A 21,857-nucleotide genomic window follows, 5' to 3' on the forward strand; every position below is an offset into this window, starting at 1 on the left:
TTTTCTAGTGCTATTTTCTAGTTAATTGTTGGATTGCCTTGCTTGCACAAAATACAGTTTTCCAATCACCATGAGAGTCATTAATAAAAGTTCTGCTTTCCTGTGGCCCTCCAGATATGTTTACATTTGTTTCTTGACACTACTAAAACTTAGAAATGTCCATACCTGGTCTTAGCAATGCTCAGTTTCTCTTATGATTATACCTATGTGCCGTTACATCCTGGTTTGGAAGTGCAATAGCCTAGGGTGAGATCTAGGCTACAACTCAAAGTTTTCATCATCTTCTTTATGAAGGCCAAAACATCATCACCACTTGACTCAGGTGCTCAGCATCTTCCCCTTGCTCCCAAGCCGGCAAGCAGGGGAACTTCATGGCAGGGGCCATGCTGTGGCAGAAGGGCAGAGGGGGCACTGTCCATAGCAATATGCCCTTCAGCCAGCTCCAAGAGAGGACTTCATGGAGTCCACAGACAGATTCAGTTTGCTCTCCCTTAGCCAAATGTGATGAAAATAAGGGGAGGGAAGGAGAGGAGGAGTAGGCAAAATGCTTTTTATTCCTGTGTCTCTTTTATTTGCACAACATGTGCTCTCCTCCTATGCCTGAGTTATGCACAATGACTGGAATAACCCCTCACCACTTTGAAGCTGATGCTGGTGATTTCCTGCAGGGATTGCCTCAGAGTCTCCAGCCATTCCTTCTCTCCTTGGGGATCCTCCTGTGTGCCAATCACATAGATGTCATGAGGAATGTAGTCAGCAGTGTCATCACGGGTCTTCCCCTGCCCCTTGGAGAGAAACCAGGAGGAGATCTTCTTTGGGGGAGGTGCAGCACCTTTTATTAATAAATCAAACACCACAATAAGTCAGCGTATGTTCAAACACAGGACACCAAAAACCCATTTATACACATGCGGGGACAGAAATAATAAGCTTCACATTTGCTTTGTCCCGTCAGTTTCATATCAGCTAGGGCAGACTATTCTAAAGTGACAAAGATGCTAACTCCACCGGACTCTTAGATAAGGACTGACTCTGCTTTGACCATCTTCCTTGTTTCATTAGCTTACCAAGGCCAAGGCTAGCTGAGTGTAAAGGCTGGCGGCTGTTCTGCTGGTCTGCCCCGGCCTTTACCTTACCTGTGAGCTCAAACAGCAAAGCTCACAGTCTTGAAACAGACTTTTCTCCCATAATGTGAAAAATAAATTCCACTGTTCTCAACTACACCCTGACACCTTATCTAAATATCACAGATACTCAGCTTGCTTTCCAGACTGGACACAGTCAGCTTCAGAAGTGTCTGACATGCAGTTATCGGACATGCTCCTGGCCCTTCTGCAAGACAGGTAATGGTGCAGACTGCTGCACCACCCTCATGCCAGCCATCATTTCCAGCATCATAGGAATCTTTCAGTACCCATCTAGGCCAGCTTTATGATCTTTTGACTAGAACCATGGAAGATGTCAAACCACACACAAGAACAATCCTAGAGATCAGCTTCCTTTCTTCCTGTCCCACCGGGATCTCTAATGTATATATCTGCTCATGAACAAACACGGTATCTGGACTTGGCATTGCAGGTGAGCACAGGCCTTTTTTGCAAGAGTATGAAGGAATGACCATGTCAGAAGGGAGCCCATACCCATATTCCAGGTCCCAATGAAGATGGTGATCATATCAGGCTCTGGTTGCTCGGAGTGTTTATTCTTCATTTGTTGCAAAAGTTGACAGAACCCTTCTCTCTTCTAGACAAGGAGGAGCAGAGACAATTAATTAGAAGCTTAACTCCAACAACACAACCTCTTGAAAAACTAGCTGAACCAGGAAACTCCCAGCACACTTGAAGGGCAGACTAGCTCTCTACCATTCTGAAACCTTCAAAGAGGCTGTCTTTCCTGTGGTATTTCCTTAGGCGCTTTAGCTTGTGCATTACTTTAACAAGTGCTGAGCTGTTCAGAAGGAAGCTTCCTTCTTGTTTGTCTTTAGGAGCCTTTTTGGAGCTACCCTCAGACTCCTCTCTCACTGCTTTCTGACTCTTTGTTCTCTTGCCTCAGTGACAGCACCTACATATGTTTGCTGTCTCCAGTATCTCTCTTTACAATGTACTTATGTTCATTTTTTGGATGTTTCCAGAACAAAGGACAATATTCATTTTTGCAAAGCCTACTGCCATCTTTCAACAGTTTCTCTTTCTGCTAAGGAATGCCCTTTGTACCTCTCCCACGCAGATACCTGATCCAGGCTGGCGAGTAGGAAATGCTGTGTATTTACCTTGGAATCAGAAAAAACATATTCCTTCCGCTGTGTTTTTTCTTTTTCTGTTTCCAGCACGATGACCAGTTTGTTAGGGACCTTCTGGGACTTGATGAGCTGCAAGACTAAACAGAGACTAAGTGTCATGAGCTACAATCACCAAAATTAGAATTCCACCAAAACTAACAGAACCCTGCTCCCAGGCTCAGGACTTGCACAGTCCTTTATGTCTGAGCCTTACTTTGTTCTGCCTAACTACACTTTAATGTTGCTTAATCTTGTTCCCTATAGGAAGTGATCTTGACCTTGAAGGAAAAAGGACCCCCAAAATCCCTCCTGCTTGGAACTCTTGTCCATACCAAGCCCTGCAGTCTGATGTGAAGACTTAGCTTCCTGCAGCCAATCTCTCTGTATCCTGACCCAGCCTACATATATTCTTTCCCCATCTGTCAAAGAGGAGGTAAAACTCTATTTGAAGGTAAAGGTGATTTTTCCCCATTTAAAATAGCAGCTAAGTAATTACATACAACAGCTGGAGAAGACTGTATGTGAAAGTTAACATTATCAATCGCAGCCAGCAACAGGTTGATTTTCTATAGAGGAGAGAGCCCAAGGGCATAGTTTCTCTTTAACAAATCCTTCTGTGTTTGGCAGTGGGGTTCATGGAAGATTAGGAAAAGAAAAAAAATCAATAGAAATATTCCATGAGCTGTCTGTCCAGAAACATCAGAGATACAGGGAAGTTGTTTAAATTGGGTCTTTACAGACCAAACTAGTATTGCTCATCAGTAAAGATATTGATTCACATACAACAACAAAAATCAAGGGGAAATTCACTGAACAATGCTACTGAAACTGAGTATCTGGCTTCTTACCATCAAAAATCATCACAGAAGTCAGTATGTTCATGCAGACTGATTTTTTTCCAGTGACATTGCTTTTCAGCAGAAAATGGGTCTGTTGCAACCAGCTCTAAGTGGAATCTTCCATCAAAACCTGCTCTCACTGTCTTCGTTTAGACCAGGAGGCCAGACAGTTTACCTTTTAAAACAGCCTGTGAAAGTTGGTTACCCCAGTATCGATTCCCTACCCTCTGCTGGCTGCTTTGGGGATGGACAGTCTGGACTGATGAGCCAAGCAGACATTCCTGCACTCTGGACCAAACCTTGCCCTGAGTGGGGTCGAAGGGAGACCACCCCCATCATCCATGGGACCAAAAATCTAGTCCAACATTTGTGACCTTAAGTATCTTACTTTTCTTGTGGGTATAGAATTTGTCTTCTGGACCATCCTTAGCTCTCTTGATAATTAGTTTTCCCATTTCCACATCAACCTTGAGATGTATTTTTGAGAAGATTCCTAGAGAATCAGCTTTCACCTACCAGAAAACAGAGAGATTTTTCATAAGCATTCTTCTACACTTCAGTCACATGTATTACAAAATGCAACACTTGCCTGAATTCATAGACACATAACGTCGTTATGCCAATCCCTCTAGACATCTCTTAAGCATTTGAATGGTGCTAAACAACATCCAGGAATAGCTGTGTTATCTCTGTGGCAGCACAGCAAAGATCCCAGAAACTGAGATACTGACATAAATCTGCTTTACTGCCCTTCCACATTCTGATTAGCATTGTTAAAGAAGAATGTTTACCTCAAAAGTGACAGGGGGTATAAGGGAGCGCCGGTGTGTTGAATCAGGACCTTCAATCAGCAATGTTTTCACCTGTAAAAAACTCTGTGTGTACTGAATTGCATTTGGTGATTCTACACTACACCGAGAGCAATACAGTCAGAGCAAAGAAATCCTACTGTTGCAGAGGATTGCACTGATGATGAACAAGAGGCATAAGAGAAGCATAACTAGAGGCAAAAGATGACAAGAAGGTAACATAAAATAGCTGTGTATGTGTGTATATATATATATATATATATATAACTCTACCTTTTCTTCAATGGAAGACAGCAACGAGATCAGCTGGTTAAGTTTCAATACAATATTGACTGGACTAGCTTCACCAAGCATCTGATAACCACAACATAGAAACAAAGAGAGAGAGAGACGTGTGATTACCAAACCCACAGAGCATGGCCTGGAAGTGCAGCAGTCTCACCCCAGGAACCCCTCGCACACAGGGCAAGCAGCACTGGTGCCTCTGCCACTCTCATCTGTAATGAGCAGCACAACAGCACAGGGTGTGGCTGAACATCTGCAAGTGTGGCAGGGTGAAAGGGCAAATTTACAAACTCTGTGTGTAGTTACAGGCAGCTGGACATGCAAGTGGAGTTTACAGGACAAATGTGCGGTCCCAGCCCACAGGCTGAGGGAGGATAGGGAGACAGAAGCCTCCAGGCAGTTTGCTGCACTTTCCTCTGGGCAGAAAGGGGAAGCAGGCAGAGGAGACCATGGGATAAGTCAAACTGTGAGAATGTAACTCACTGTGTGCCCTCTACACTGAAACCAGAAAGAGGCTGAAGAGACCAGAAATGGTAATTTATCACCTGAACCGCACCAGTCACTGCCGTGAACCCAGAACCCTTCCCTTCCCTGGGTGACAGCCACCCGTACTCCTCTGTTCTCCTTTTCCCACCTTCTGGCCGACTTACTTGTGAGCGCTGATGGATACCGGGGTGCAGCTGCTGCTCAAACACCTTCTGGATGGACTCCAGAGAAGGGAGAGTCCGAGAGGCTTCACTGGGAACAGAGACATGGCAGAGGTCTAAGGCTGAGGGCCGGTCTTTGGGTAGGTCAGCACTTGCTCTTTGGACAAGGCTGCACAGCAGCCACCACAGGCCTGCATTTGCACCAGGCCTGCTCGCGCCATGTGCCGTGCTCTCAGCCCCTACTGCTTGCTGCCCTCTGAGCTGTGGGGACGGGAGACGTGAGCGTTTCTCAGTGCCCTAGCGACACAGCCGGTGAGGGCAGATCAGAGCCAGGCACCCGGCCTGGCCCTGTGGCAGCTGGGCAGGGGCTGTTCCGCTGGGTTTCCTTTGGAGATGGCAACTTCCTACATCTCTCTGGAAGATGTCCCAGTCTGGGCCAAACCAGAGGACATTGTGTAAAACCAGCATCAACACAACAACGGCAACTGACAGATCAAGGTGCACTCAAAAACCTCAAACCCAGCAAAGCCTGGAGCCTGTGAATGCCCCAGCAGCAGGAGAAGCTTGGTTTAGCAGAGTCCTTGCACAGCTGCTGACACTGACTCAGGATGCTGGGAACACTGGCGAAGAGGAAACTCATTTTCAGATTTTTCAGCTCACATGACAAAGAGAGGCTCTGGGCGCAGCGAGCGGGTGGAAGAGCCAGCCTTTAATCTCTTGGACGGGAACCTTTTGTGAGTTACAATGAGATTCCTTCAGCATTTCCCAATTATATTCCACACAGGATGCTCATTTGTCAAACCGCTGTTATATGAATTTGGCACAGAAGCCACGGTCTGATAATGACAAGACTTATCATGGAAAGAGCACACAGGGAGTGCAGGTCAAAAGGAAGGTGATGGTGGGGAGCAGTGCTAGGATGCCTGCACTGTGCCTAGTCAACAGGGGATATTAATGATTTCCCTCACTTTCCTAAGTCTGCATGGACCGGATTTTGCTCCCTGTTTGTTGGGGGAAAGTGCTCTGAAGTGAATGTGTGCCTGACAGTGTGAAGATTAGATATTTGTCTAGGTACTGAACCATGGATGATTAATTACCTAAACTAAGCACTCAAGTTTGAAATTTTAGTCTGAAAGCCTTTGCCACAGAGCACACAGAAGTACAAGGCACATTTAGGAACCTGCTGGATCCACTAAACCTAGTCCTGCAACACCAATATTCAGCTTTGGATCAACTAGAGCCAATGTCCAAGACTCCCATTGATTTCTGTGGGCACAAAGTCAGGCCCCCTGAGGCAGCAGGCAATTGCAAGAGTACTGGGTTAAATTCAGTTTTGAAAGAACAACAGGATATTTACTGTGACCAAAAGTGCAGGACATATAGCCCATCTCTCGAAAACACAGAGCAGCAGCTGCTTGAACCAGTTCAGAGAAGATTTCTCATGGGAAAACTGCCCTCTGTTTACTTTATGGTGCAATATGTAGTGTGGCTGTCAGGATGGGGGAAGAGCATCTGCAGGCGTTCAAACTCAACAAAACCACAAAGTGGTTTGAATTGAACTTTTGTTTTCTTCTCTTGATAGTATAAAGGAAATATATGTAGCGATCTTTATTGAAGTGTCAGAAGCCTGTGTGTCCAGATACAATTGCACAACTGCTGGTATCACAAGTGCTTGGAAAACTACCTTAAAAGCTCCATGTGGAAATTATCCAGTGAGGAGGAATAAAGAGGCATCTGCAGAGCTGCGATTGATGACCAAATGATAGCTTCACACAGTGACAGACTGAATAGGCCACTATTAGGGCTTTTCATTGGTAGGGCACTCTGAACAAAGTCCACTCACATGGGATCTCCCCACTCCTTGTTGCACTGGTGTTAAGCTCTCCACGAATCAGCTTTCCAGCCCCTGGAGGATTCTCCCGACTAAGGAAACCCTTGTATGACAATTTACTTTAGCACTGAATACTTTACAAAAGTACCCATCAGCTTTACAAGTTTCTGCTCTGCTTCAATTTTAGTATACGAGCCACCGAAGAAAAAAGCCTCTCCCAGGAGGGTTGCTCTGCTGTCCCCTGGACTCTGATAAGAAGATGTGCCATGGCTGTCCTGACCCCCGGCCACAGCTAGCCCTAGAAGGTGGGAGCAACTTCCAGCAGAGTTAAATCCAGCCTTCAGTATCTTTAATGCACACTAGGGTCTGGCCCTTGCTGAATTAATCAGGGATCAGCGGTGAGGGGGGTGAGGGGAAGAGATCACAACACTTTGCACTTCTGGTCTGCTGTGGCCCACTTGTGCTCGAGTTCAGAAATGAGCCCTGCACCTGCCCGTGGATAATACACAAACAGGGAAATGCACATGGAGCTCACAAGCAGTTGGTCCAGTTCCTCTCCTAACCCCACGTGCACCATAAGCTGTGCTCCTCTCCTAACTCCCGAGCAGCTCTAATGTGCATCCCCACTACCTTGCTAAGGCCGGCCGTCACTTCTTGCTCACATCCCGCTAAGAAAACATGGAGGTGAGTCAGTCAAAGCGCACTGGGATGCTGTTTTCACAGTGATGGCAGCATCCTGGTGCCTGAGAGTAACCCAGAAGATGGCACAGCTGGGCTCTGGGAGACTGCAAGAAGCCAGAATACAGCATTGCAAAAACCAGCTTCACAGCGAAGCAGCCTGGCTCAGGGTCAGCTCAGGCACAGTGTCTGCTTGCTCACTCTTAATCCTCAGCAGTGCCAGGAAACGCAAAGGTGCTTAAACTCCAGTGAAAGGGCTCAAACTGTGCCATTTTTTTTTAACCTAACCCTAAATATTGTGAAAATAATGAAATAGAACATTACTAAAGGAAAAGAGGAGACAGCCTAGCAACACAGGAATTATCTGTACCTTCAGCTGGAATCCCTGCACGGCTGAAGAAAGCTAAGGTAAATAAAAACTAAATTTAGGTAATGCCACTGATTGAATTCGAGTTCAGAAGTCTGATGAGGGAAGGAACATAAAGCCCCAGACAGTCTCAGGGATTCTGCACAAAACAATACAATGTCAAAGCATGACGATTAGCTGACTCAAGCTAAACAAGCAGCTTGGCAGGATGGTACAGATTCATGGGACAACTGGAACAGCAGCAGAGAGGTCCCCCAGACAGATCTGTCTGAGACTGAAAACAGAACCCGTATCTATTAGACACTCATGAAAAAGAAAATGGGAAGGCAGCTTCATCTGACTGAAATAAGGGGCAGATAATAAGGCAGAACTGGGGAGAAAATGCTGGAGAGCAGGAGAATTCCACGAGGACGTAACATTTTCAGAACTACATGCAGCCACTAAAGGGGTGGAGGCCAGGCTGCTTGTCCCTTGCTGTGTCTGGTGGTGCTGTGCCCCTGTGATCAGCAGGAAGAACTGCAGAAGAACTGACCCAGATCTGTTTGAGGACGATGCTTTGCAAAGTCCAGCCACCAAAAATCCTACAGAAAATCTGGAAACGTAAAAGTTGTCCTGGCACTGTAGAGGACTGTGAACCTGTTGCATCTCTTTCTTTCTTGCCATCCCATGCACATTTCTGAGGGTTATGAAACCCAGAGAAGGTGAAGGAAAATAAGTTGGAAATGGAAAAAGCCAGCCATCATCAGAACAGCAGTACTGGAAATATTTTAGCAGCACAAAACTTTCACTTGTGATTTCATTAGATTTTAGTTTCCATTGATCAGATTTATTCTTAGCTGGCCACCTGGGTCTCCCCCATGTGGGCGTAGAGAAGCAAAAACTCTCACGCAGGGTGCAGAAGAAGGGCAGCTCTTTGTACAGCCCATTCTCAGTCCTGCTGGGGCTCATCTGTGGGTGGCTGGCTTCTGGCAGAAGTAGCAGGGCGGCGTACGCCTCGCCCTTCGCCTGGTAAAATGTGCACTGCGCCCACCCACGTCTTCTGGGGAGTAATTGTGGTCCCAGGCAGCTAAGAACGTCACTCACTCTCTGCCTTCTGTGCATGGGTTAATGCTAAGCAGATCACCAGTATCCTACCCTCATTTTAGCTCATTTTAGCCTTGGTGAGCTCTAGGAGTACAAGACCAGGGCAGCAGCACTACCAGCCTCACTTCTAAATACTTTGGAGAGAAGGATATTGCAAGCCACACATAAAAATGTGGAAGTGGGCCCTCTGCCATAGGGTGCTTTCTTTAACATCTTTGTGACAGCGTGTGCTAACCTCATTTGCTTACAAAAGCAGCAAAGAGGGGAAATCACATCTTTCCAGCAGAGAAAATACAGGGAGCTCTGCAAGGTTTTAGTTCCGTATTGGAGTTTTCCTATTTGTGGCCTGGAAGAGCTATAAATGGGAAAGGTAAAATTTGTAGTCTTAGCCTTATTTCTCTTTTCCTTTGAGCTGGACTTTACTGACATCAGTGGAATTGCTCCAGGTTCACAATGCTTTAGTGGGAAAGAAAATCAGTGTTTAAAACATAACTATACACCAATATGTGCTTGTTTCCATAAACAACTTGTGCTTGACAATTCTGTGGGTGTCATTTATGCATTACCAAATTATGCAGTTAATCGGTTATAGTGCATTTTTTGCTTTTTTTCTTTCTAAACAAAGAAAAAAAGCCCTCCACTAAAAACTCCACTGACTGAAACCACCTACAGGTAAACTTCACTGTCAGAGCTGTGTCTTTTTTGCATAGATTTCACATCTTTGAGCCAGAATCACAGGTCATGAGATCCAAATACAATGTTTTTGAGGGTAAGCAGGTTTACTATGCCAGCAATGCAGGTTCTGAATGCATACATGTGGCACCTACATTAAGCTACAGCATTACCACATTATACTGTTATCTCTGAAAATCAGCCTGTAATTACCTGAAGAGTCCTTTGCAAAGAAGCGTAAGCAGTTTCTTCAGCTGGGGAAGATTGCTTGAGCCAGTCTGCACCATCTCAAAGTCACTGATGATGTGAACTCGCAGGTAATCCTGGATGAGCTTAAGATGCTCATCAGAGACACTGGGAAAGAAACATAAAAGTCAAAAACCAGCTCTCTGCTCCCAAATATTAGGCAGCTTTATAGCTTTTTTTTTTTTTTTCTGAAACATCCACTGCCAGCACAGACAGATGGGGGCAGTGTGCCTTGGATTTCAGTTCAAATATGCAATTTTCAGAATAGGACTATGGATCCCTCCCCCCACTGCTGATACCTTCTCCTCTCTCCCCTTCACCACCCTAAATTCTCTCCTTCCTGACTGCTGAGCGCTCATGCCAGGGGAGGTCTTGTGATGCCTAGCTTTGCCAGAGCCACAGGCAGATCATCAGCCCTGGAAAGTGAAACCAGGCTGCTGAGAGGTAGCTAATAGTTGACAATTTGGGGATTCTGGGGAGATGAAGACCCCTTTTCATCTCATCATATCCCACTTAGAAGGCTTTATTCCAAAACAGTTTTGAGGGCTGCGGAGACTGCAGAGCTGTATGGGAAGCACTGCCTCTGTGGTGCCTGGACTCCAGCACCACAAGAAGGGATGAACCAAGCAGACTGTATGTGCTGTCCTGTGCTCTGACAAATGCAGAAAGTCCCAGCTGGCTGACAGCAGATGAAGTGGTGCAGGCAGCCAACCAAAACTGGGTTTCTCCCAGTGAGCCAGCTGCTACTGGCTGACCACAACAGGACCTGTGCTGCCATGCACTACCACTGTTTGCTCACCCAGCCTCCCACTGCCCTGCCCACAAGCATGCCTTCTGATTATATTATTTTTTTTTTTTTAGTTTTGTAGATTTGACCATTAAATGTCACAAAGCTTCCTCTAAGACTTCAGTGGATGCCCAGATTTGACACACCTAGCATGTGGGACAATGTGAGTCAGACCTGTAGCTGCAATAAATCACTTTGAGCACCTGTAAATCCACACAGCAGTTTATTCTTTTTGAGGACTTGCTGATGGCTCCTGATTCAATCTGCAGTTTAAGTGCAGGGCTAGTATACCACATTCTCTCACATATCACCACACTCCATACAAAAACTATAACTTGGTGGAGAAAGTCTATTGTTGATTTTAATACTTCAAAAAAGTATCTTTCGTAGATGACAGCTTGACCATAAGGTGTAGCCAACACACCATAGGTCTCAGTCTGTTCTCTGTTCATTAGTGTAAATGAAGAGTACTTTGGCTGAATCTTTGGGACAGCTGGGGACCTATTTGAGAGACTCCAGACAGTACAGAGCTGGACTAAAGGCTGATTCTGCTGCTTGTGACTTGCCAACCTCACCTGCTCGTGTCCTGGTACTGCAGTCGCTGGAGTAGTGTCTCAGAAAGGGACAGCTTGTTGACATCTGCCACCCTGGAGTTTTCAGGGAGAGAAGACACATCCTTCGTCTCGCTGCTTGGTAATGCCATGAGGATATTGCGCGGGGGCAGGATGGGAGGCGTGGGTACCAGGTCTAACAAGGAGGAAGGGACAGGCACAGTCATCCCAGCACAGCAACGTGACCACATCCCCCTCTCCCACAGGCAGGGCAGAGTTTGCACCACAGTAGCAGTCACTGCAGAAACCATCCATTCGGAAAGGCCTGCGGTTCCACAGCTGGAAAGCTCGGGGCTCGATACTGGCCCAGTCATACCCTCAGTGATGTGAGACCAGCAGGCTGAGCCACCAGGCTTGGACCTCCTGTGCACTTGTGCTCTGCCTTGCAGTACAGCCTTACCCAAGCCACCCTGACTGTTCCATCTGCAGAGCAGCTATGAAGGCTAATTAGTTACTATGAATATAATGCTTAGAAAGCATAGCTGTACCCCATCCATATCATTACTGTTATCATGGAGATGTGCTGCTGGGGCAGAACGGATGGAGGGGCATGTTAGGAGGAGCACCGGAAGCTGCTAATGGAAAGAAGCAGACAGCTGAAGTAAGCAGACATGGATGGAGAAAATGTAATGCAATACAGAGGGACTGAATACCCTGCCTTGTCCTGTAGCCATCCAGTTGGAAATGTGAAGTGTTTTCCTGCTCTCTCAGACCCCTGTCATCTTGCTGCTCAGCATATTATCCTTCCCTTTCCTGGGAGAAGAGTGGGCCTCTCCATTTATCCCAACCCTTGTTGCCTTTCTTTTCATACCTACTGCTCCAGCACTTTGTTATGCCTGTCCTATGCAGCTGGTTGAGTCAAAATCACAGAATATCCCGAGTTGGAAGGGACCCATAAGGATCATCGAGTCCAACTCCTGGCACCACACGCCACCCAAAAATTCAGACCATAAGTTGACCAAGAGTTGTGAGGGTTGTTTTTTTTTTGGTTATTCCTAATGGTCGAATTTTCATTATTAAAAAAAACCACACCATCAAAGAACTGATCCTTTGCTCCTGGGCAGAAGCTGTGACTCACAGAGCTACCACAACCCTGAGCAACAGCATGGCTGAGCAGTGCATCTGTGGGGTATCTGGGTGCTCATCTGCAGACAGAGGCACCTCTGCAGTTCTGTGCTTAGGACGGGCAGGCATCTATAGGCCCTACATGGGTCCAGGATGATGGCACCAAAAGCCTTACAAAATTAAATTCTGTATATAAATGGCCCAGCCCACGTGCTAATATCTCTTCATCTAAAGGCTCTTAGTCTTGGCTAGAACTTCACTCCCTGCTGCTTGCTTCTCTGTGTATTATTTTTGCTGTAGTTCCCTCCCCCGCCCTGAGAGCAGGAGATTTAATGCAGCTGGCCAAAAAACAGGAACATCTTTCCTGAGCAGCTTTGCAAAATTTTGTTCTGTTTCTTCATGATAATTGCAAAGCAAAATCTTTCAGCTCCTATTAGAGATCCATTGGATTGCACAAACATACACAGGCATATCAATCTGTTTTAGTGAAGATGCCTGTCTGTCATGGGGAGCAAGTCCTTCAGGCAATTTTTATTGTAATGCACATCATTTCCGGACAGACATCAGAAAGGCCAGGAAGGATGCCTCTGTGGGCACGACCTTCCCCTGGGATTTCGGAGAACAATGACAGATCCAAGGGATGATCTAGGAAAAAAAATCCAAGGAACGAACCTAGACCAGTGAGTGTCAGGAACTCACAGTGACATTTCATATATAACATTTGGGATGATGCCAGTCACACCTCTTCATCATACATCTGCCTCTGTACAAAGAGCTAGACTGTCTGCCACTGTGGGATGTGTGCCCTCTGGCTATGATGGTTAGAGACTTCCTCTAGATCAGAGCAGAACAGGGGGGCTGAGTTTCAGAGGGTCCAAGACCCACAGCAACTGCAGGCAGATGCAGTGCAGAGAGACGCGATCCAAGTCTCTAGGGGAGCACCTCTGCTGCTGGGACAGCAGTCCTACGGCTGCAGTGCAGGGAGAGAGGTGCAGAGACATGAGAGACGGCTGAACATAACCCAGTCTGAGCCCAGGTGAAGGACAACAGATTAGTCAGGCCTGCACCCAGGACAATACACTCTGCAGAGAGCCTCAGTGTAGTCCCTCAGGGAGCTAGTGTTGCTCCAGATGCAGTACCTCTCTGGGGCCATGGGGATGCACTGCCTCAAGGTCTTGACAGCTCAGGTCTCTCTGTGCCCTGCACCAGGTTTGTTGCACAACACCCTCTAATCCTCCTGCCAGTACAACTACCTCCAGTCCAAAGTGTCAAGGGTCTGCCTCATTGAGTCACATCGTGGGCTTCTTACCAGCATCCTCCTCTGGCTCATCTGGAGCTTCTTCCTCTTCTCGCGGCACTGGATATTTGAGGTGCCATACCAGACCCATGTTCTCTTTCTTGTAAAATTCTATCAGTTCCTCCAAGTTCTCAAAATACTTCACGGGAACACCCTCTGATGCCTGAAACAAAACACAGAGGCTGTCATGGCCTGGGATTTCCTACCACAGAAGCGTTGCTCCTCACAAGGGAAAAACAAAGTCATAGAGAGAGCAAAACCCACGCTCACTGTCCAGAGAAAGCCAGCCCAGCTCTTCCTGCCCATCAGACCACTGGCTCTGTGCGGAACAACACTTGCAGTGCAAACAGAAACAGATATGCACACATGTTCCAGCCAGTCTCAGCAAAAATGGCAGCCTCAAAGGTTCAGTGAAGCCAAATGGAAGAGCTCTCTCGCTTGATTCAGTGTGCTTGGCATCAAAGCAGAAGAAATCGTTAAAAACAAAGAACTCTCCCAGATTAATTTTTTGCATTCCCTCTCCTGCTGAGCACAAACCCCTGGACTATCTTGTATTTTGTGGCATCCAGGAAGAATTTTTCTGTGAAATTGCAAGGTAAACATGTCTAAATCTAGATGTTAGCATCCTATTCCTTCCAGGATTCAAAAGCTCAGAGCTACGTTCAAATGCAACAAGCTGGCAAGGCACTGTCATGTGAAAAAAAGGTGCTCAAATGAAGATTTCGGAAGCTGAGGACACAGATAGCACTGTGAATGCATCAGGCAGGCATGACACTGAGCTTGCCAGCTGAATTTTAACTATGACTAAACCTGTTTCTAGCACAGCCCTGGCCACCAATCTCAAGAAATAGATACTTGTAAATGGCAAATATAGGGAATAAGGTTTTAGACATTTGCAGAGGCAAAATTTTAGAGCAATTGTATCTATATATCCGAAGTTGCTGTGAACGGTAAATCTGTTGGGTTCGCCAAGCAGGAACAGCAGCCATCCCTGCAATCCTGCTACTTTGCTCCAACCAAGGGCCATACCCAGGGCAGAAAAATGCTTTGTCACGGCTCTGCACAGACCTCCCCGCCTACCGACACGAAAGAGCAGCGTATTATCTCCAAAACTGCACTTAAGGATTATGCAAACCCTTAACAGAAGCTCTGATCGCCCCTCGCGGGGCGTGCTCTTTCTGGATGAGAGGTTTTCCCAGAGAAGCCAATACAAGCAAGCCCCACCTGCACGTGCAGCAGAACATCAAGGACAGGGGCAGGACCGTGCGGGGTAGCTGCTTTCCAGAGCAACACCAGGAAGTGTTCACACCTGCGGACACAGCAGTAGCGGGCAACCAAAAGAAATACCAGATGATGCTAGTGGCAGGCTTGACTTGCACTATTTTACATGTATACAGCTAGATTTTGCACAGGAAACATGTTTATGGTTTAGTTGCTTAAGCCTGCCATCTGAAATAACTCGTTATGCAGCCATTCTTGAGACATTCTGGCTAGAGACAGGCAGGACACATTCATTTCTTTTTGCTTGCAACAATTGGCTGTAAAAATTAACATACATAAGTTTTAACGCAAGTTTGAACAGGCTTATTTACCTGCCATTTGTTTGCCCAATCTCTTATTATCTGTGAACCTTTTTTAAAGGCAAATTCATTAAAAACAAGAGATTAAACAGGAGAAACGCTGACATAAGCCTTAAGTGAGCACAACAGAAAAATGTCTTCAGTGAGTCCTAGCAACAAGATTTCTTTTCAGCTTTTCCTCAAAGAGTAAAATCTCTGGCCAAAAATGAGGACAAAGCTTTCAATGCTGAACCACATTTGAAGCCTTCACTACCCTCAGGCCTGTCTTTCTGTTTTAACTACACCCGCATGCCTCTAAAGGCACAGCAAGAAATTTTCCTAACTAATGCGTATGATGCTTGAGAGCTCTGCCTGCAGCCTCCCAGGTGTTCCTGCATTTAGCAAGATTTATTCTTCTCGTATTCTGGAAAACGGCACATTCAGCATTGAGGCAGTGCTTCGGCAAACAGTGGATTATGTTTTCGTTTTGCCCTGAGCTACCCCGAAGGGCACCTGGAAAAAGGCAGCAGGCCCATGAGAGCACGCACTGAGACCCTAAAACACTTAGAGGGTAAACAGGGAGGGTCGGGGTTTGTCTTCTAGATCTTTGCAAGAGGAAAGCTTTGCTGTCAGAGCTCTCCCCCACCTCTTGGATCACTGCAGCCTGCCCCCGCTCCTCCTCTTTCCAAACTTGTCTTCACACTCCTACTTCACTTCCAAAGGCCTTGCTGTTTGCCTGCTTCCCTGACCTCCCCTGACATGGAGGTGAGCCATCCCACTCCTGCACAGCACCCCTCCCACCCCAATGCCCAAAGCTGCCGCATCCAGCCTTGTTTTGCCTCTCAGCTCCTGCAAGACAACAGCATGCCCTGCACAGCTCTCTTCAGGACAAATGGAGCCTTGATGTAAGTGGGAGGAAAGGCTGAATTAGCACTTTTTGCTGCCAAGGAGAGTTCAGTCTCCAAAACCATCCTGGTCTCTGTGGTAACCAGAAGCAGCAGCATTTTCTAAGAGACCTCCTTCCTCTAAACTCATAGCCTTGCATTTCAGGAGTGGACCGAAGCCTGTGGTCCAGCTCAATTTCCCCAGAGAGGTGATAAACCCTGGCTCACGTGCAGGAACAGACATGCAGAGAGGCCTGGCCATTACGCACCTTATTTCTGGCAGCTTGGCTCAGGCACGCGGGCTTCAGCCACCTGCATGAACCCAGCCATCTCCTCTCTCATGGATAATGGGGACTCGTGGCCACCCCAGCCTTCACTTGCCCTGCTCCACACTGCACCCCTGCCATGTGGAGTAACTGGGAATTGGATGCACCTGGATCCAGCCGCTCCTTCCCAAAGAGAGCCAGTCTCCATCCCGGCTCCTCCAAGTGCCCCCTTTCCACAGCACATTCAGGGCAAAAAGGACCCGCTCCCCACTGTGCACAGCAAACATAAAGGACAGCACTTTCATGTTAGGACAGAATTCAGCAGGGAGCTGAACGCGTGTTCCGAGCAGCTGCACAGGGATGATGAGAGCTGCAATAAGGAGGCAGGGAGGCAGGGGGGGTCAGGAGCTCCGACCAGCTGTGGCCAAGCAGCGGGAAGGATGGGGTGGCCTCAAACTTGCTCGGCTTCCTCCCATGGTAAGGGAGCTCCAGCGTCTTCCCCAGTTGCTATGCATCATGAGAATCTGAAAGGAAAGATCGCTGGATTATCCTAGCTCATTTTCTTTTGTGCTGTAATTGTTATTTGCAAGAACCTCAATGGAGGAAGCACGTGGGAAGGGCTGTTCCCCTCTGGCACGAGCAGCGCCCAACAACCCTCTGCCTGTTTGCCTGTGCTGTGAAATGAGCTCCTCTTGATCCAAGGCAGCCCCCAAAACTCCTGCTCCCCCTGGGAGGGCAGGGCACGCAGCTTTGCGCTGTCTCCCTCTGCACAGAATCACAGCAACAACTATATATTGCTTGAAAGGGGAGAGAGAGAACTGTAAAAGCAAGACCACACTGCACTTGCCTCTCCTCATGGGGAAAGAATGAGAACAAACCCGGCATGACAAATGCTAGTTGCGGTATTTGACACGCGGCTGCAAGTTGTCCAGGTGCCAGTGAGCAAGGACATACGCTTTCTTCGCACCTGACTTTGCAGAAAAGGTTCATAGGCTAAGGAGGGAGAGCAGTGGTGGGAAGTAAAATACCAGCATTGTGCTGCTCAGCATCTTGTAGAGACCATCAGCAAAAAACAGACTGGTGGTGCACTCTGAATAAACAGCCTCCAGAAAACCACATTGGATGTCAGGAGCAAGGCAAAACAGAGCCTTAACTTCATGCAAACTTGCTCTTGTGTTTGAGACAGGGAGCAGACGTGGAACAGGGCAATGCAAACAAAAGCGAGCAGGATGGGGCAGCGCAGAGCAAGCAGGAGCCACCCAAGCAGAGCCCAACAATGAAATCCACTTCCCCCCACCCCCTTCATTTAGTAAGTATTTCCTTCGGCTTATCACAGGACAGATCTTGTTTTAATTGTAAAGTGAATTGTTTCAAGTCATTAAAAACGTGGATGGCAAGTGTCATCTCCAGAACAACACACCACATCCCCAGAAACTTGCTCACACAGCTCACAGGACGGGGGGCAGCACAGACGGCAGGCTCTGCTTCCAGGGTGCCGTGCTCTGCATTGATTCCTCCAGCATCACTGCAGGCACCTCAGCTTTGCACTGATACACACATACAGAAAGGAAACACTGAGCGAATATATGTAATATAGGGAACGACCTGTAAAACTGCAGAATTGCACAAAGAAATCTGGATAACCGTGAATCAGGCTGTGCAACAATTTTACAGTGGGAAACTGCATCAGAAAAAGCCTATGTCTTTGTAAGATCTATTAGTGGGACTGTCATATGAGACCCAGGAAGAAGCTGTCTTTCTGTACTCGGTGCTGCAAGGCCATATCTGGACTGCCGCATCCACCCTGGCACTGTTTTTTAAGGAACAAATGAAAATACCAGAGGGAGTCCCAAGGAAAAATGACAAGGATGGCAGAACAGTTGGAAAATGTGATTTACAAGCAAAGCTTGAAATAAAAGTCTTGGTACAGTCCAGCAAAGGGGCAGCCTGGAGAGGTCACGATAGCAGTCTCGTAAGTTTAAAATTCTCACATAAAGAAGATGGCAATCAGCCGTGCAGTAAGTCCCCCAAGGACAGCAGATGTGGCTGGCTTGCTTTGCAACAGTGGAGATTGAGATTAGATCTCAAGGGAATTTGCCAAAGACAGTGCAGTCAGGCTACACAGTGAGTGTCCCTGTCTCTGGAGGTGTCATAGCAGAGCACCCAGGCATCCCCCACAGCTGGCTAGTAAGCACCAAATCCTGCTCCAACCTGAAAAAAGGGCAAACAGTAGATGTGGAGGCCTTACAAGGCCTCTTGCCACCCCTAATTCTGCACCTGTAGGAAGCCCCCTTCCAATCTGCCCACTGCCTCTTTGCCCAGACCTCGCTGTATCCTTGAAGAAGGCTGGTAAAACCGAACGTGAGCTTGCTTGTCACGGTCACCCAGCTCTCTGAGCTGCATCCCAAACCAAACCCTCAGATCATCCCCTTACCCTTCTTACTCCAGCCTGCTCAGCTAGAAACCTTTTCCCACAGGATGTCCTGGTATCTCCTGTCCTCCAGAAACTGCCCTCAGCTCTGCGAGTCCTTCCACTCATTTCTCTTGCACCTTCTTTAACCTCGCTGTATGATTATTTGAAACAGTAGCTATAACTTGTTCCCACTCTCACACTGAATAGGTTCTCCATTTCAGAAAACATGTATGGCTAAAGCCCTTAATCACTGGTCTTTGGCTAAATCTTGCGATCCCTTTCCAAATTCATTTACCTAAACTTTTTGACAGCTTTTAATATGGCCGATCATCTACTCTTCCTTTATACCTGGTGTAAAAAGGCCAACAGGGCCCAGCCTAAGTCTGCTCTTCTTCATTATCTCCAAGCAGCATCGCCCGGACACCAAAACACCTAGACAAAATGATGCTCCTGATGCCGGTGTGCTGAGGAGCAGCTCTGAACACACCTTTAAGAGAAGCTGCAGGTGGACTACAAGGACAAAGCAACAACAGATTTAAACAACGTAGAGCCCACGCTACGGCAGGCAAGGAAGTGGTTAACGCGGGGCTCATTACAACAACCGTATAAATAGATGGCACAGGAAGTCTGGGGCCCTCAGGAGGAAGAGGAAGTGTTTTCCTTTCCTGAGCCAAGGCGCAAGGAGGAACTAGGAAACTGGTCATCTGCTTGTATTGCTTAAAGGCAATCTTTTCTAACCAGAGTGCCTTAAGCCAGGTATTTAAATCCATATATAGGCATTTCAGGACCAGTCAGTAAGTTCTCAAAGTTAAAAAACTCCTGTAATACCCACCAACTTAAGTGGAAGCTGAAAATCAGGTCACTTCTACTTTGGTGCTAAATGCTGGAAGGAACATTTTTTCCTTTTAGATTTGAAAAAAAAAAAAAAAAGTCATAGCTTTCCTGCTTCGGGAAACAGTTGTCTTCAAGACTGTCTGCTAGCTAGGAAGTCTAGGTGGCATTTTTAAATTTCCTTTTGGCTCTCATGTAGGCAGGCATATATATTTCACTAAAAAGCTGAACTTAAGAGATAAGAAATTTCTGGTAAATGATTTCTAAAGCAGCCTGTTTGGGCTTCAGTTTTGTTTTGTTAGAAAGCATTTCTTATTCATAGATGAAATCTTGTGCTAAGCAATTTCAGGAGCATTTCACAGGAATGGGACCATGCGCAGGAATCACAGCTGGGAGAATAAGCTATAGCTACTTCCCAAAATACAAGTCACCCAGAAACGTACCCTGTCGTGAATGCAACACCCACGGCAGGAAGAAAATGGGGCTGAGCACAGAGCACAAAGGGAGAGGAACAAGTAAGTGGCTGAGGAAAAGGGGGATCCTGTGACAGGGAGAGTCAGTAAAGGAATGGACTTTAGTAAGTGGTGGGACAGCAGCGTTCAGGCACTTGATAAAGCTCAGTAACAGGGGCCCAAGTACGGGAACTGAGCAGGACAGAAGGGGCAAGGGGAGGAAACCAGAGAGCCCAGGCAAAGGATGCCCGCGGGTGGTCAGAGCTGCACCTCGACTGCAAAAAATTGTATAACTTTTTGGGAGAACGGCACAGCTTAAGTGTGGTTGTGGGATATATAATCCGAGTAACGGTGGACAGAACCGAAGGTGAATAGTTCCTGTCTCCTCTGAGATGCTTTCTTGTCCCATTTTGCATATGGTTTGATCCTGATGCTCAGGTTTGCTTACTCTTGTCACTTTTGCTAGAGTGGCCTTTTACATGTAAGACTTTGGGTAAAAAACATGGAAATTAGAAAAATCCTGGGAAAGATGGCTTCAGAAGTTCTGAAAGAGGAGATTATTGATGGAAGTAAACAAGGAATTGCAAATTATTTAGAACTAAGTATGCATTACTTCTGTGTTTTGTTCCTGGCTGAAAATCAGACATCACAAACAAACAAAGCACTAAGTTAAAAGGAAGAAAAAAATAAAGAAAATTACTGCTTTGTCAATCCTTTAAAACCCCCCTCTGTTCCTAAAATGAAACTGAAAGACACCATCATCACATATTGCCTCTACCACAAGCTTCATTTCTTTAATCATCATACTGACTTGAGATGTTGTACATGAATTACTGTCACTGCATCACGATTCCTTTCTCATAGTCCATATTAAAAAATGGAATGCTAAACAATTTTCATTTCATAATAGCATGCACAAAACATTTGTTAAAGTTCAGCACCTACTTCCTTGCTTGCTTGAAATATGTGCACAAAATATGAATCCTGTTAATGCTAGACGGAAACAAGTTAACCAGGTGCAAATAAGCATTCTTGCCTCTGTTGCTAACTGGGAAGGAGACAAATGCTGACCCAAGCTACAGTGAAAATCTAGTTTAAAACCTGAACTCTTTCCTGATCCGATTTTGGTCAAAATGACCATCTCATTATTTCCTACCCACAATTTCATGGGAAAGACTTGAGGAAGACAATGCATTCTGTTCATGCTGTTTTAAGGGTTTAACATGCTCTGTGTGGGGAACGTGAGCACAGTTTGAGTGAGCCCTAAAAAGATTCTGTCCTATCTGCCAGTGCCGAACTCCTCTGGCCCTTTGAGAGTTTTCATCTATGTGATCCCACGCAGGCTACATTCTGGCAGCCTGACAATTGGCCATGTTCACAGGTAGCAAATGCTCCCATGGCAGAATCAGAACATTTGCAAATTAAAATACTCTGTTGAAGAGAAGGAAAACTGAAAGGAGTTTTTAGTAGAGTATAGCTGACTGCCAAATTTTTATCTCAATTTTTTAGTAAAAATTCTACATCCTAAAGAAAAACACATCAGAAGTTCTGGAAGGTAAAGAACCCACAGAAGTTGTTCTAAATGGCATTCTTTCACACAGAATGAAGACATAGGTCACAAAATTAACGTACCCAGATCCTATTTAAAGACCCCATTTCATTCTGCTCTGGCACTCCACAATTCACATAAAAAGCATGGCAACTGCCAAATATCTAACTAATATAGTTAGGTACAAGCTATTAAGAACACCAAGCAGTTACAGAAAGCACCAACACCATGTACTCGAGGAGCTCCTTCACACTAAATAAAACTTTCAAACTCTAGCCATCGGAAAAGGTTTCACCAACAGAGCATACTATGATCCAACTCATAACAAGAGGAACCTCCTGAGCAACCAACCCTTTCATAATTTCTGTTATAACAAAAAAGATTTACATCTACAACAAGCAAACAACA

At 46.3% G+C, this 21,857-nt stretch overlaps 1 protein-coding gene across 4 annotated transcripts in view; it reads right to left on the bottom strand.

The window, feature by feature from the left end:
• INPP5D (inositol polyphosphate-5-phosphatase D) overlaps positions 1-21,857 on the bottom strand; it is a 57,332-nt gene that overhangs the window by 14,036 nt on the left and 21,439 nt on the right. For all 4 annotated transcript variants that reach the window (XM_067002630.1, XM_067002629.1, XM_067002628.1 and 1 more), the window contains 10 exons: positions 13,508-13,658; positions 11,098-11,269; positions 9,703-9,843; positions 4,862-4,949; positions 4,200-4,280; positions 3,909-3,980; positions 3,506-3,629; positions 2,270-2,376; positions 1,641-1,743; positions 636-832 (listed from right to left, as the gene is read on the bottom strand). In XM_067002630.1, coding sequence (XP_066858731.1) covers positions 636-832; positions 1,641-1,743; positions 2,270-2,376; positions 3,506-3,629; positions 3,909-3,980; positions 4,200-4,280; positions 4,862-4,949; positions 9,703-9,843; positions 11,098-11,269; positions 13,508-13,586 — 1,164 coding nt within the window. In that variant the 5' untranslated portion in view covers positions 13,587-13,658. The remainder of the gene's footprint in view (positions 1-635; positions 833-1,640; positions 1,744-2,269; positions 2,377-3,505; positions 3,630-3,908; positions 3,981-4,199; positions 4,281-4,861; positions 4,950-9,702; positions 9,844-11,097; positions 11,270-13,507; positions 13,659-21,857) is intronic.

Source organism: Anser cygnoides, chromosome 9 (assembly GCF_040182565.1).
Source record: "Anser cygnoides isolate HZ-2024a breed goose chromosome 9, Taihu_goose_T2T_genome, whole genome shotgun sequence".
In the NCBI taxonomy this organism is placed as follows: Eukaryota; Metazoa; Chordata; class Aves; order Anseriformes; family Anatidae; genus Anser; species Anser cygnoides.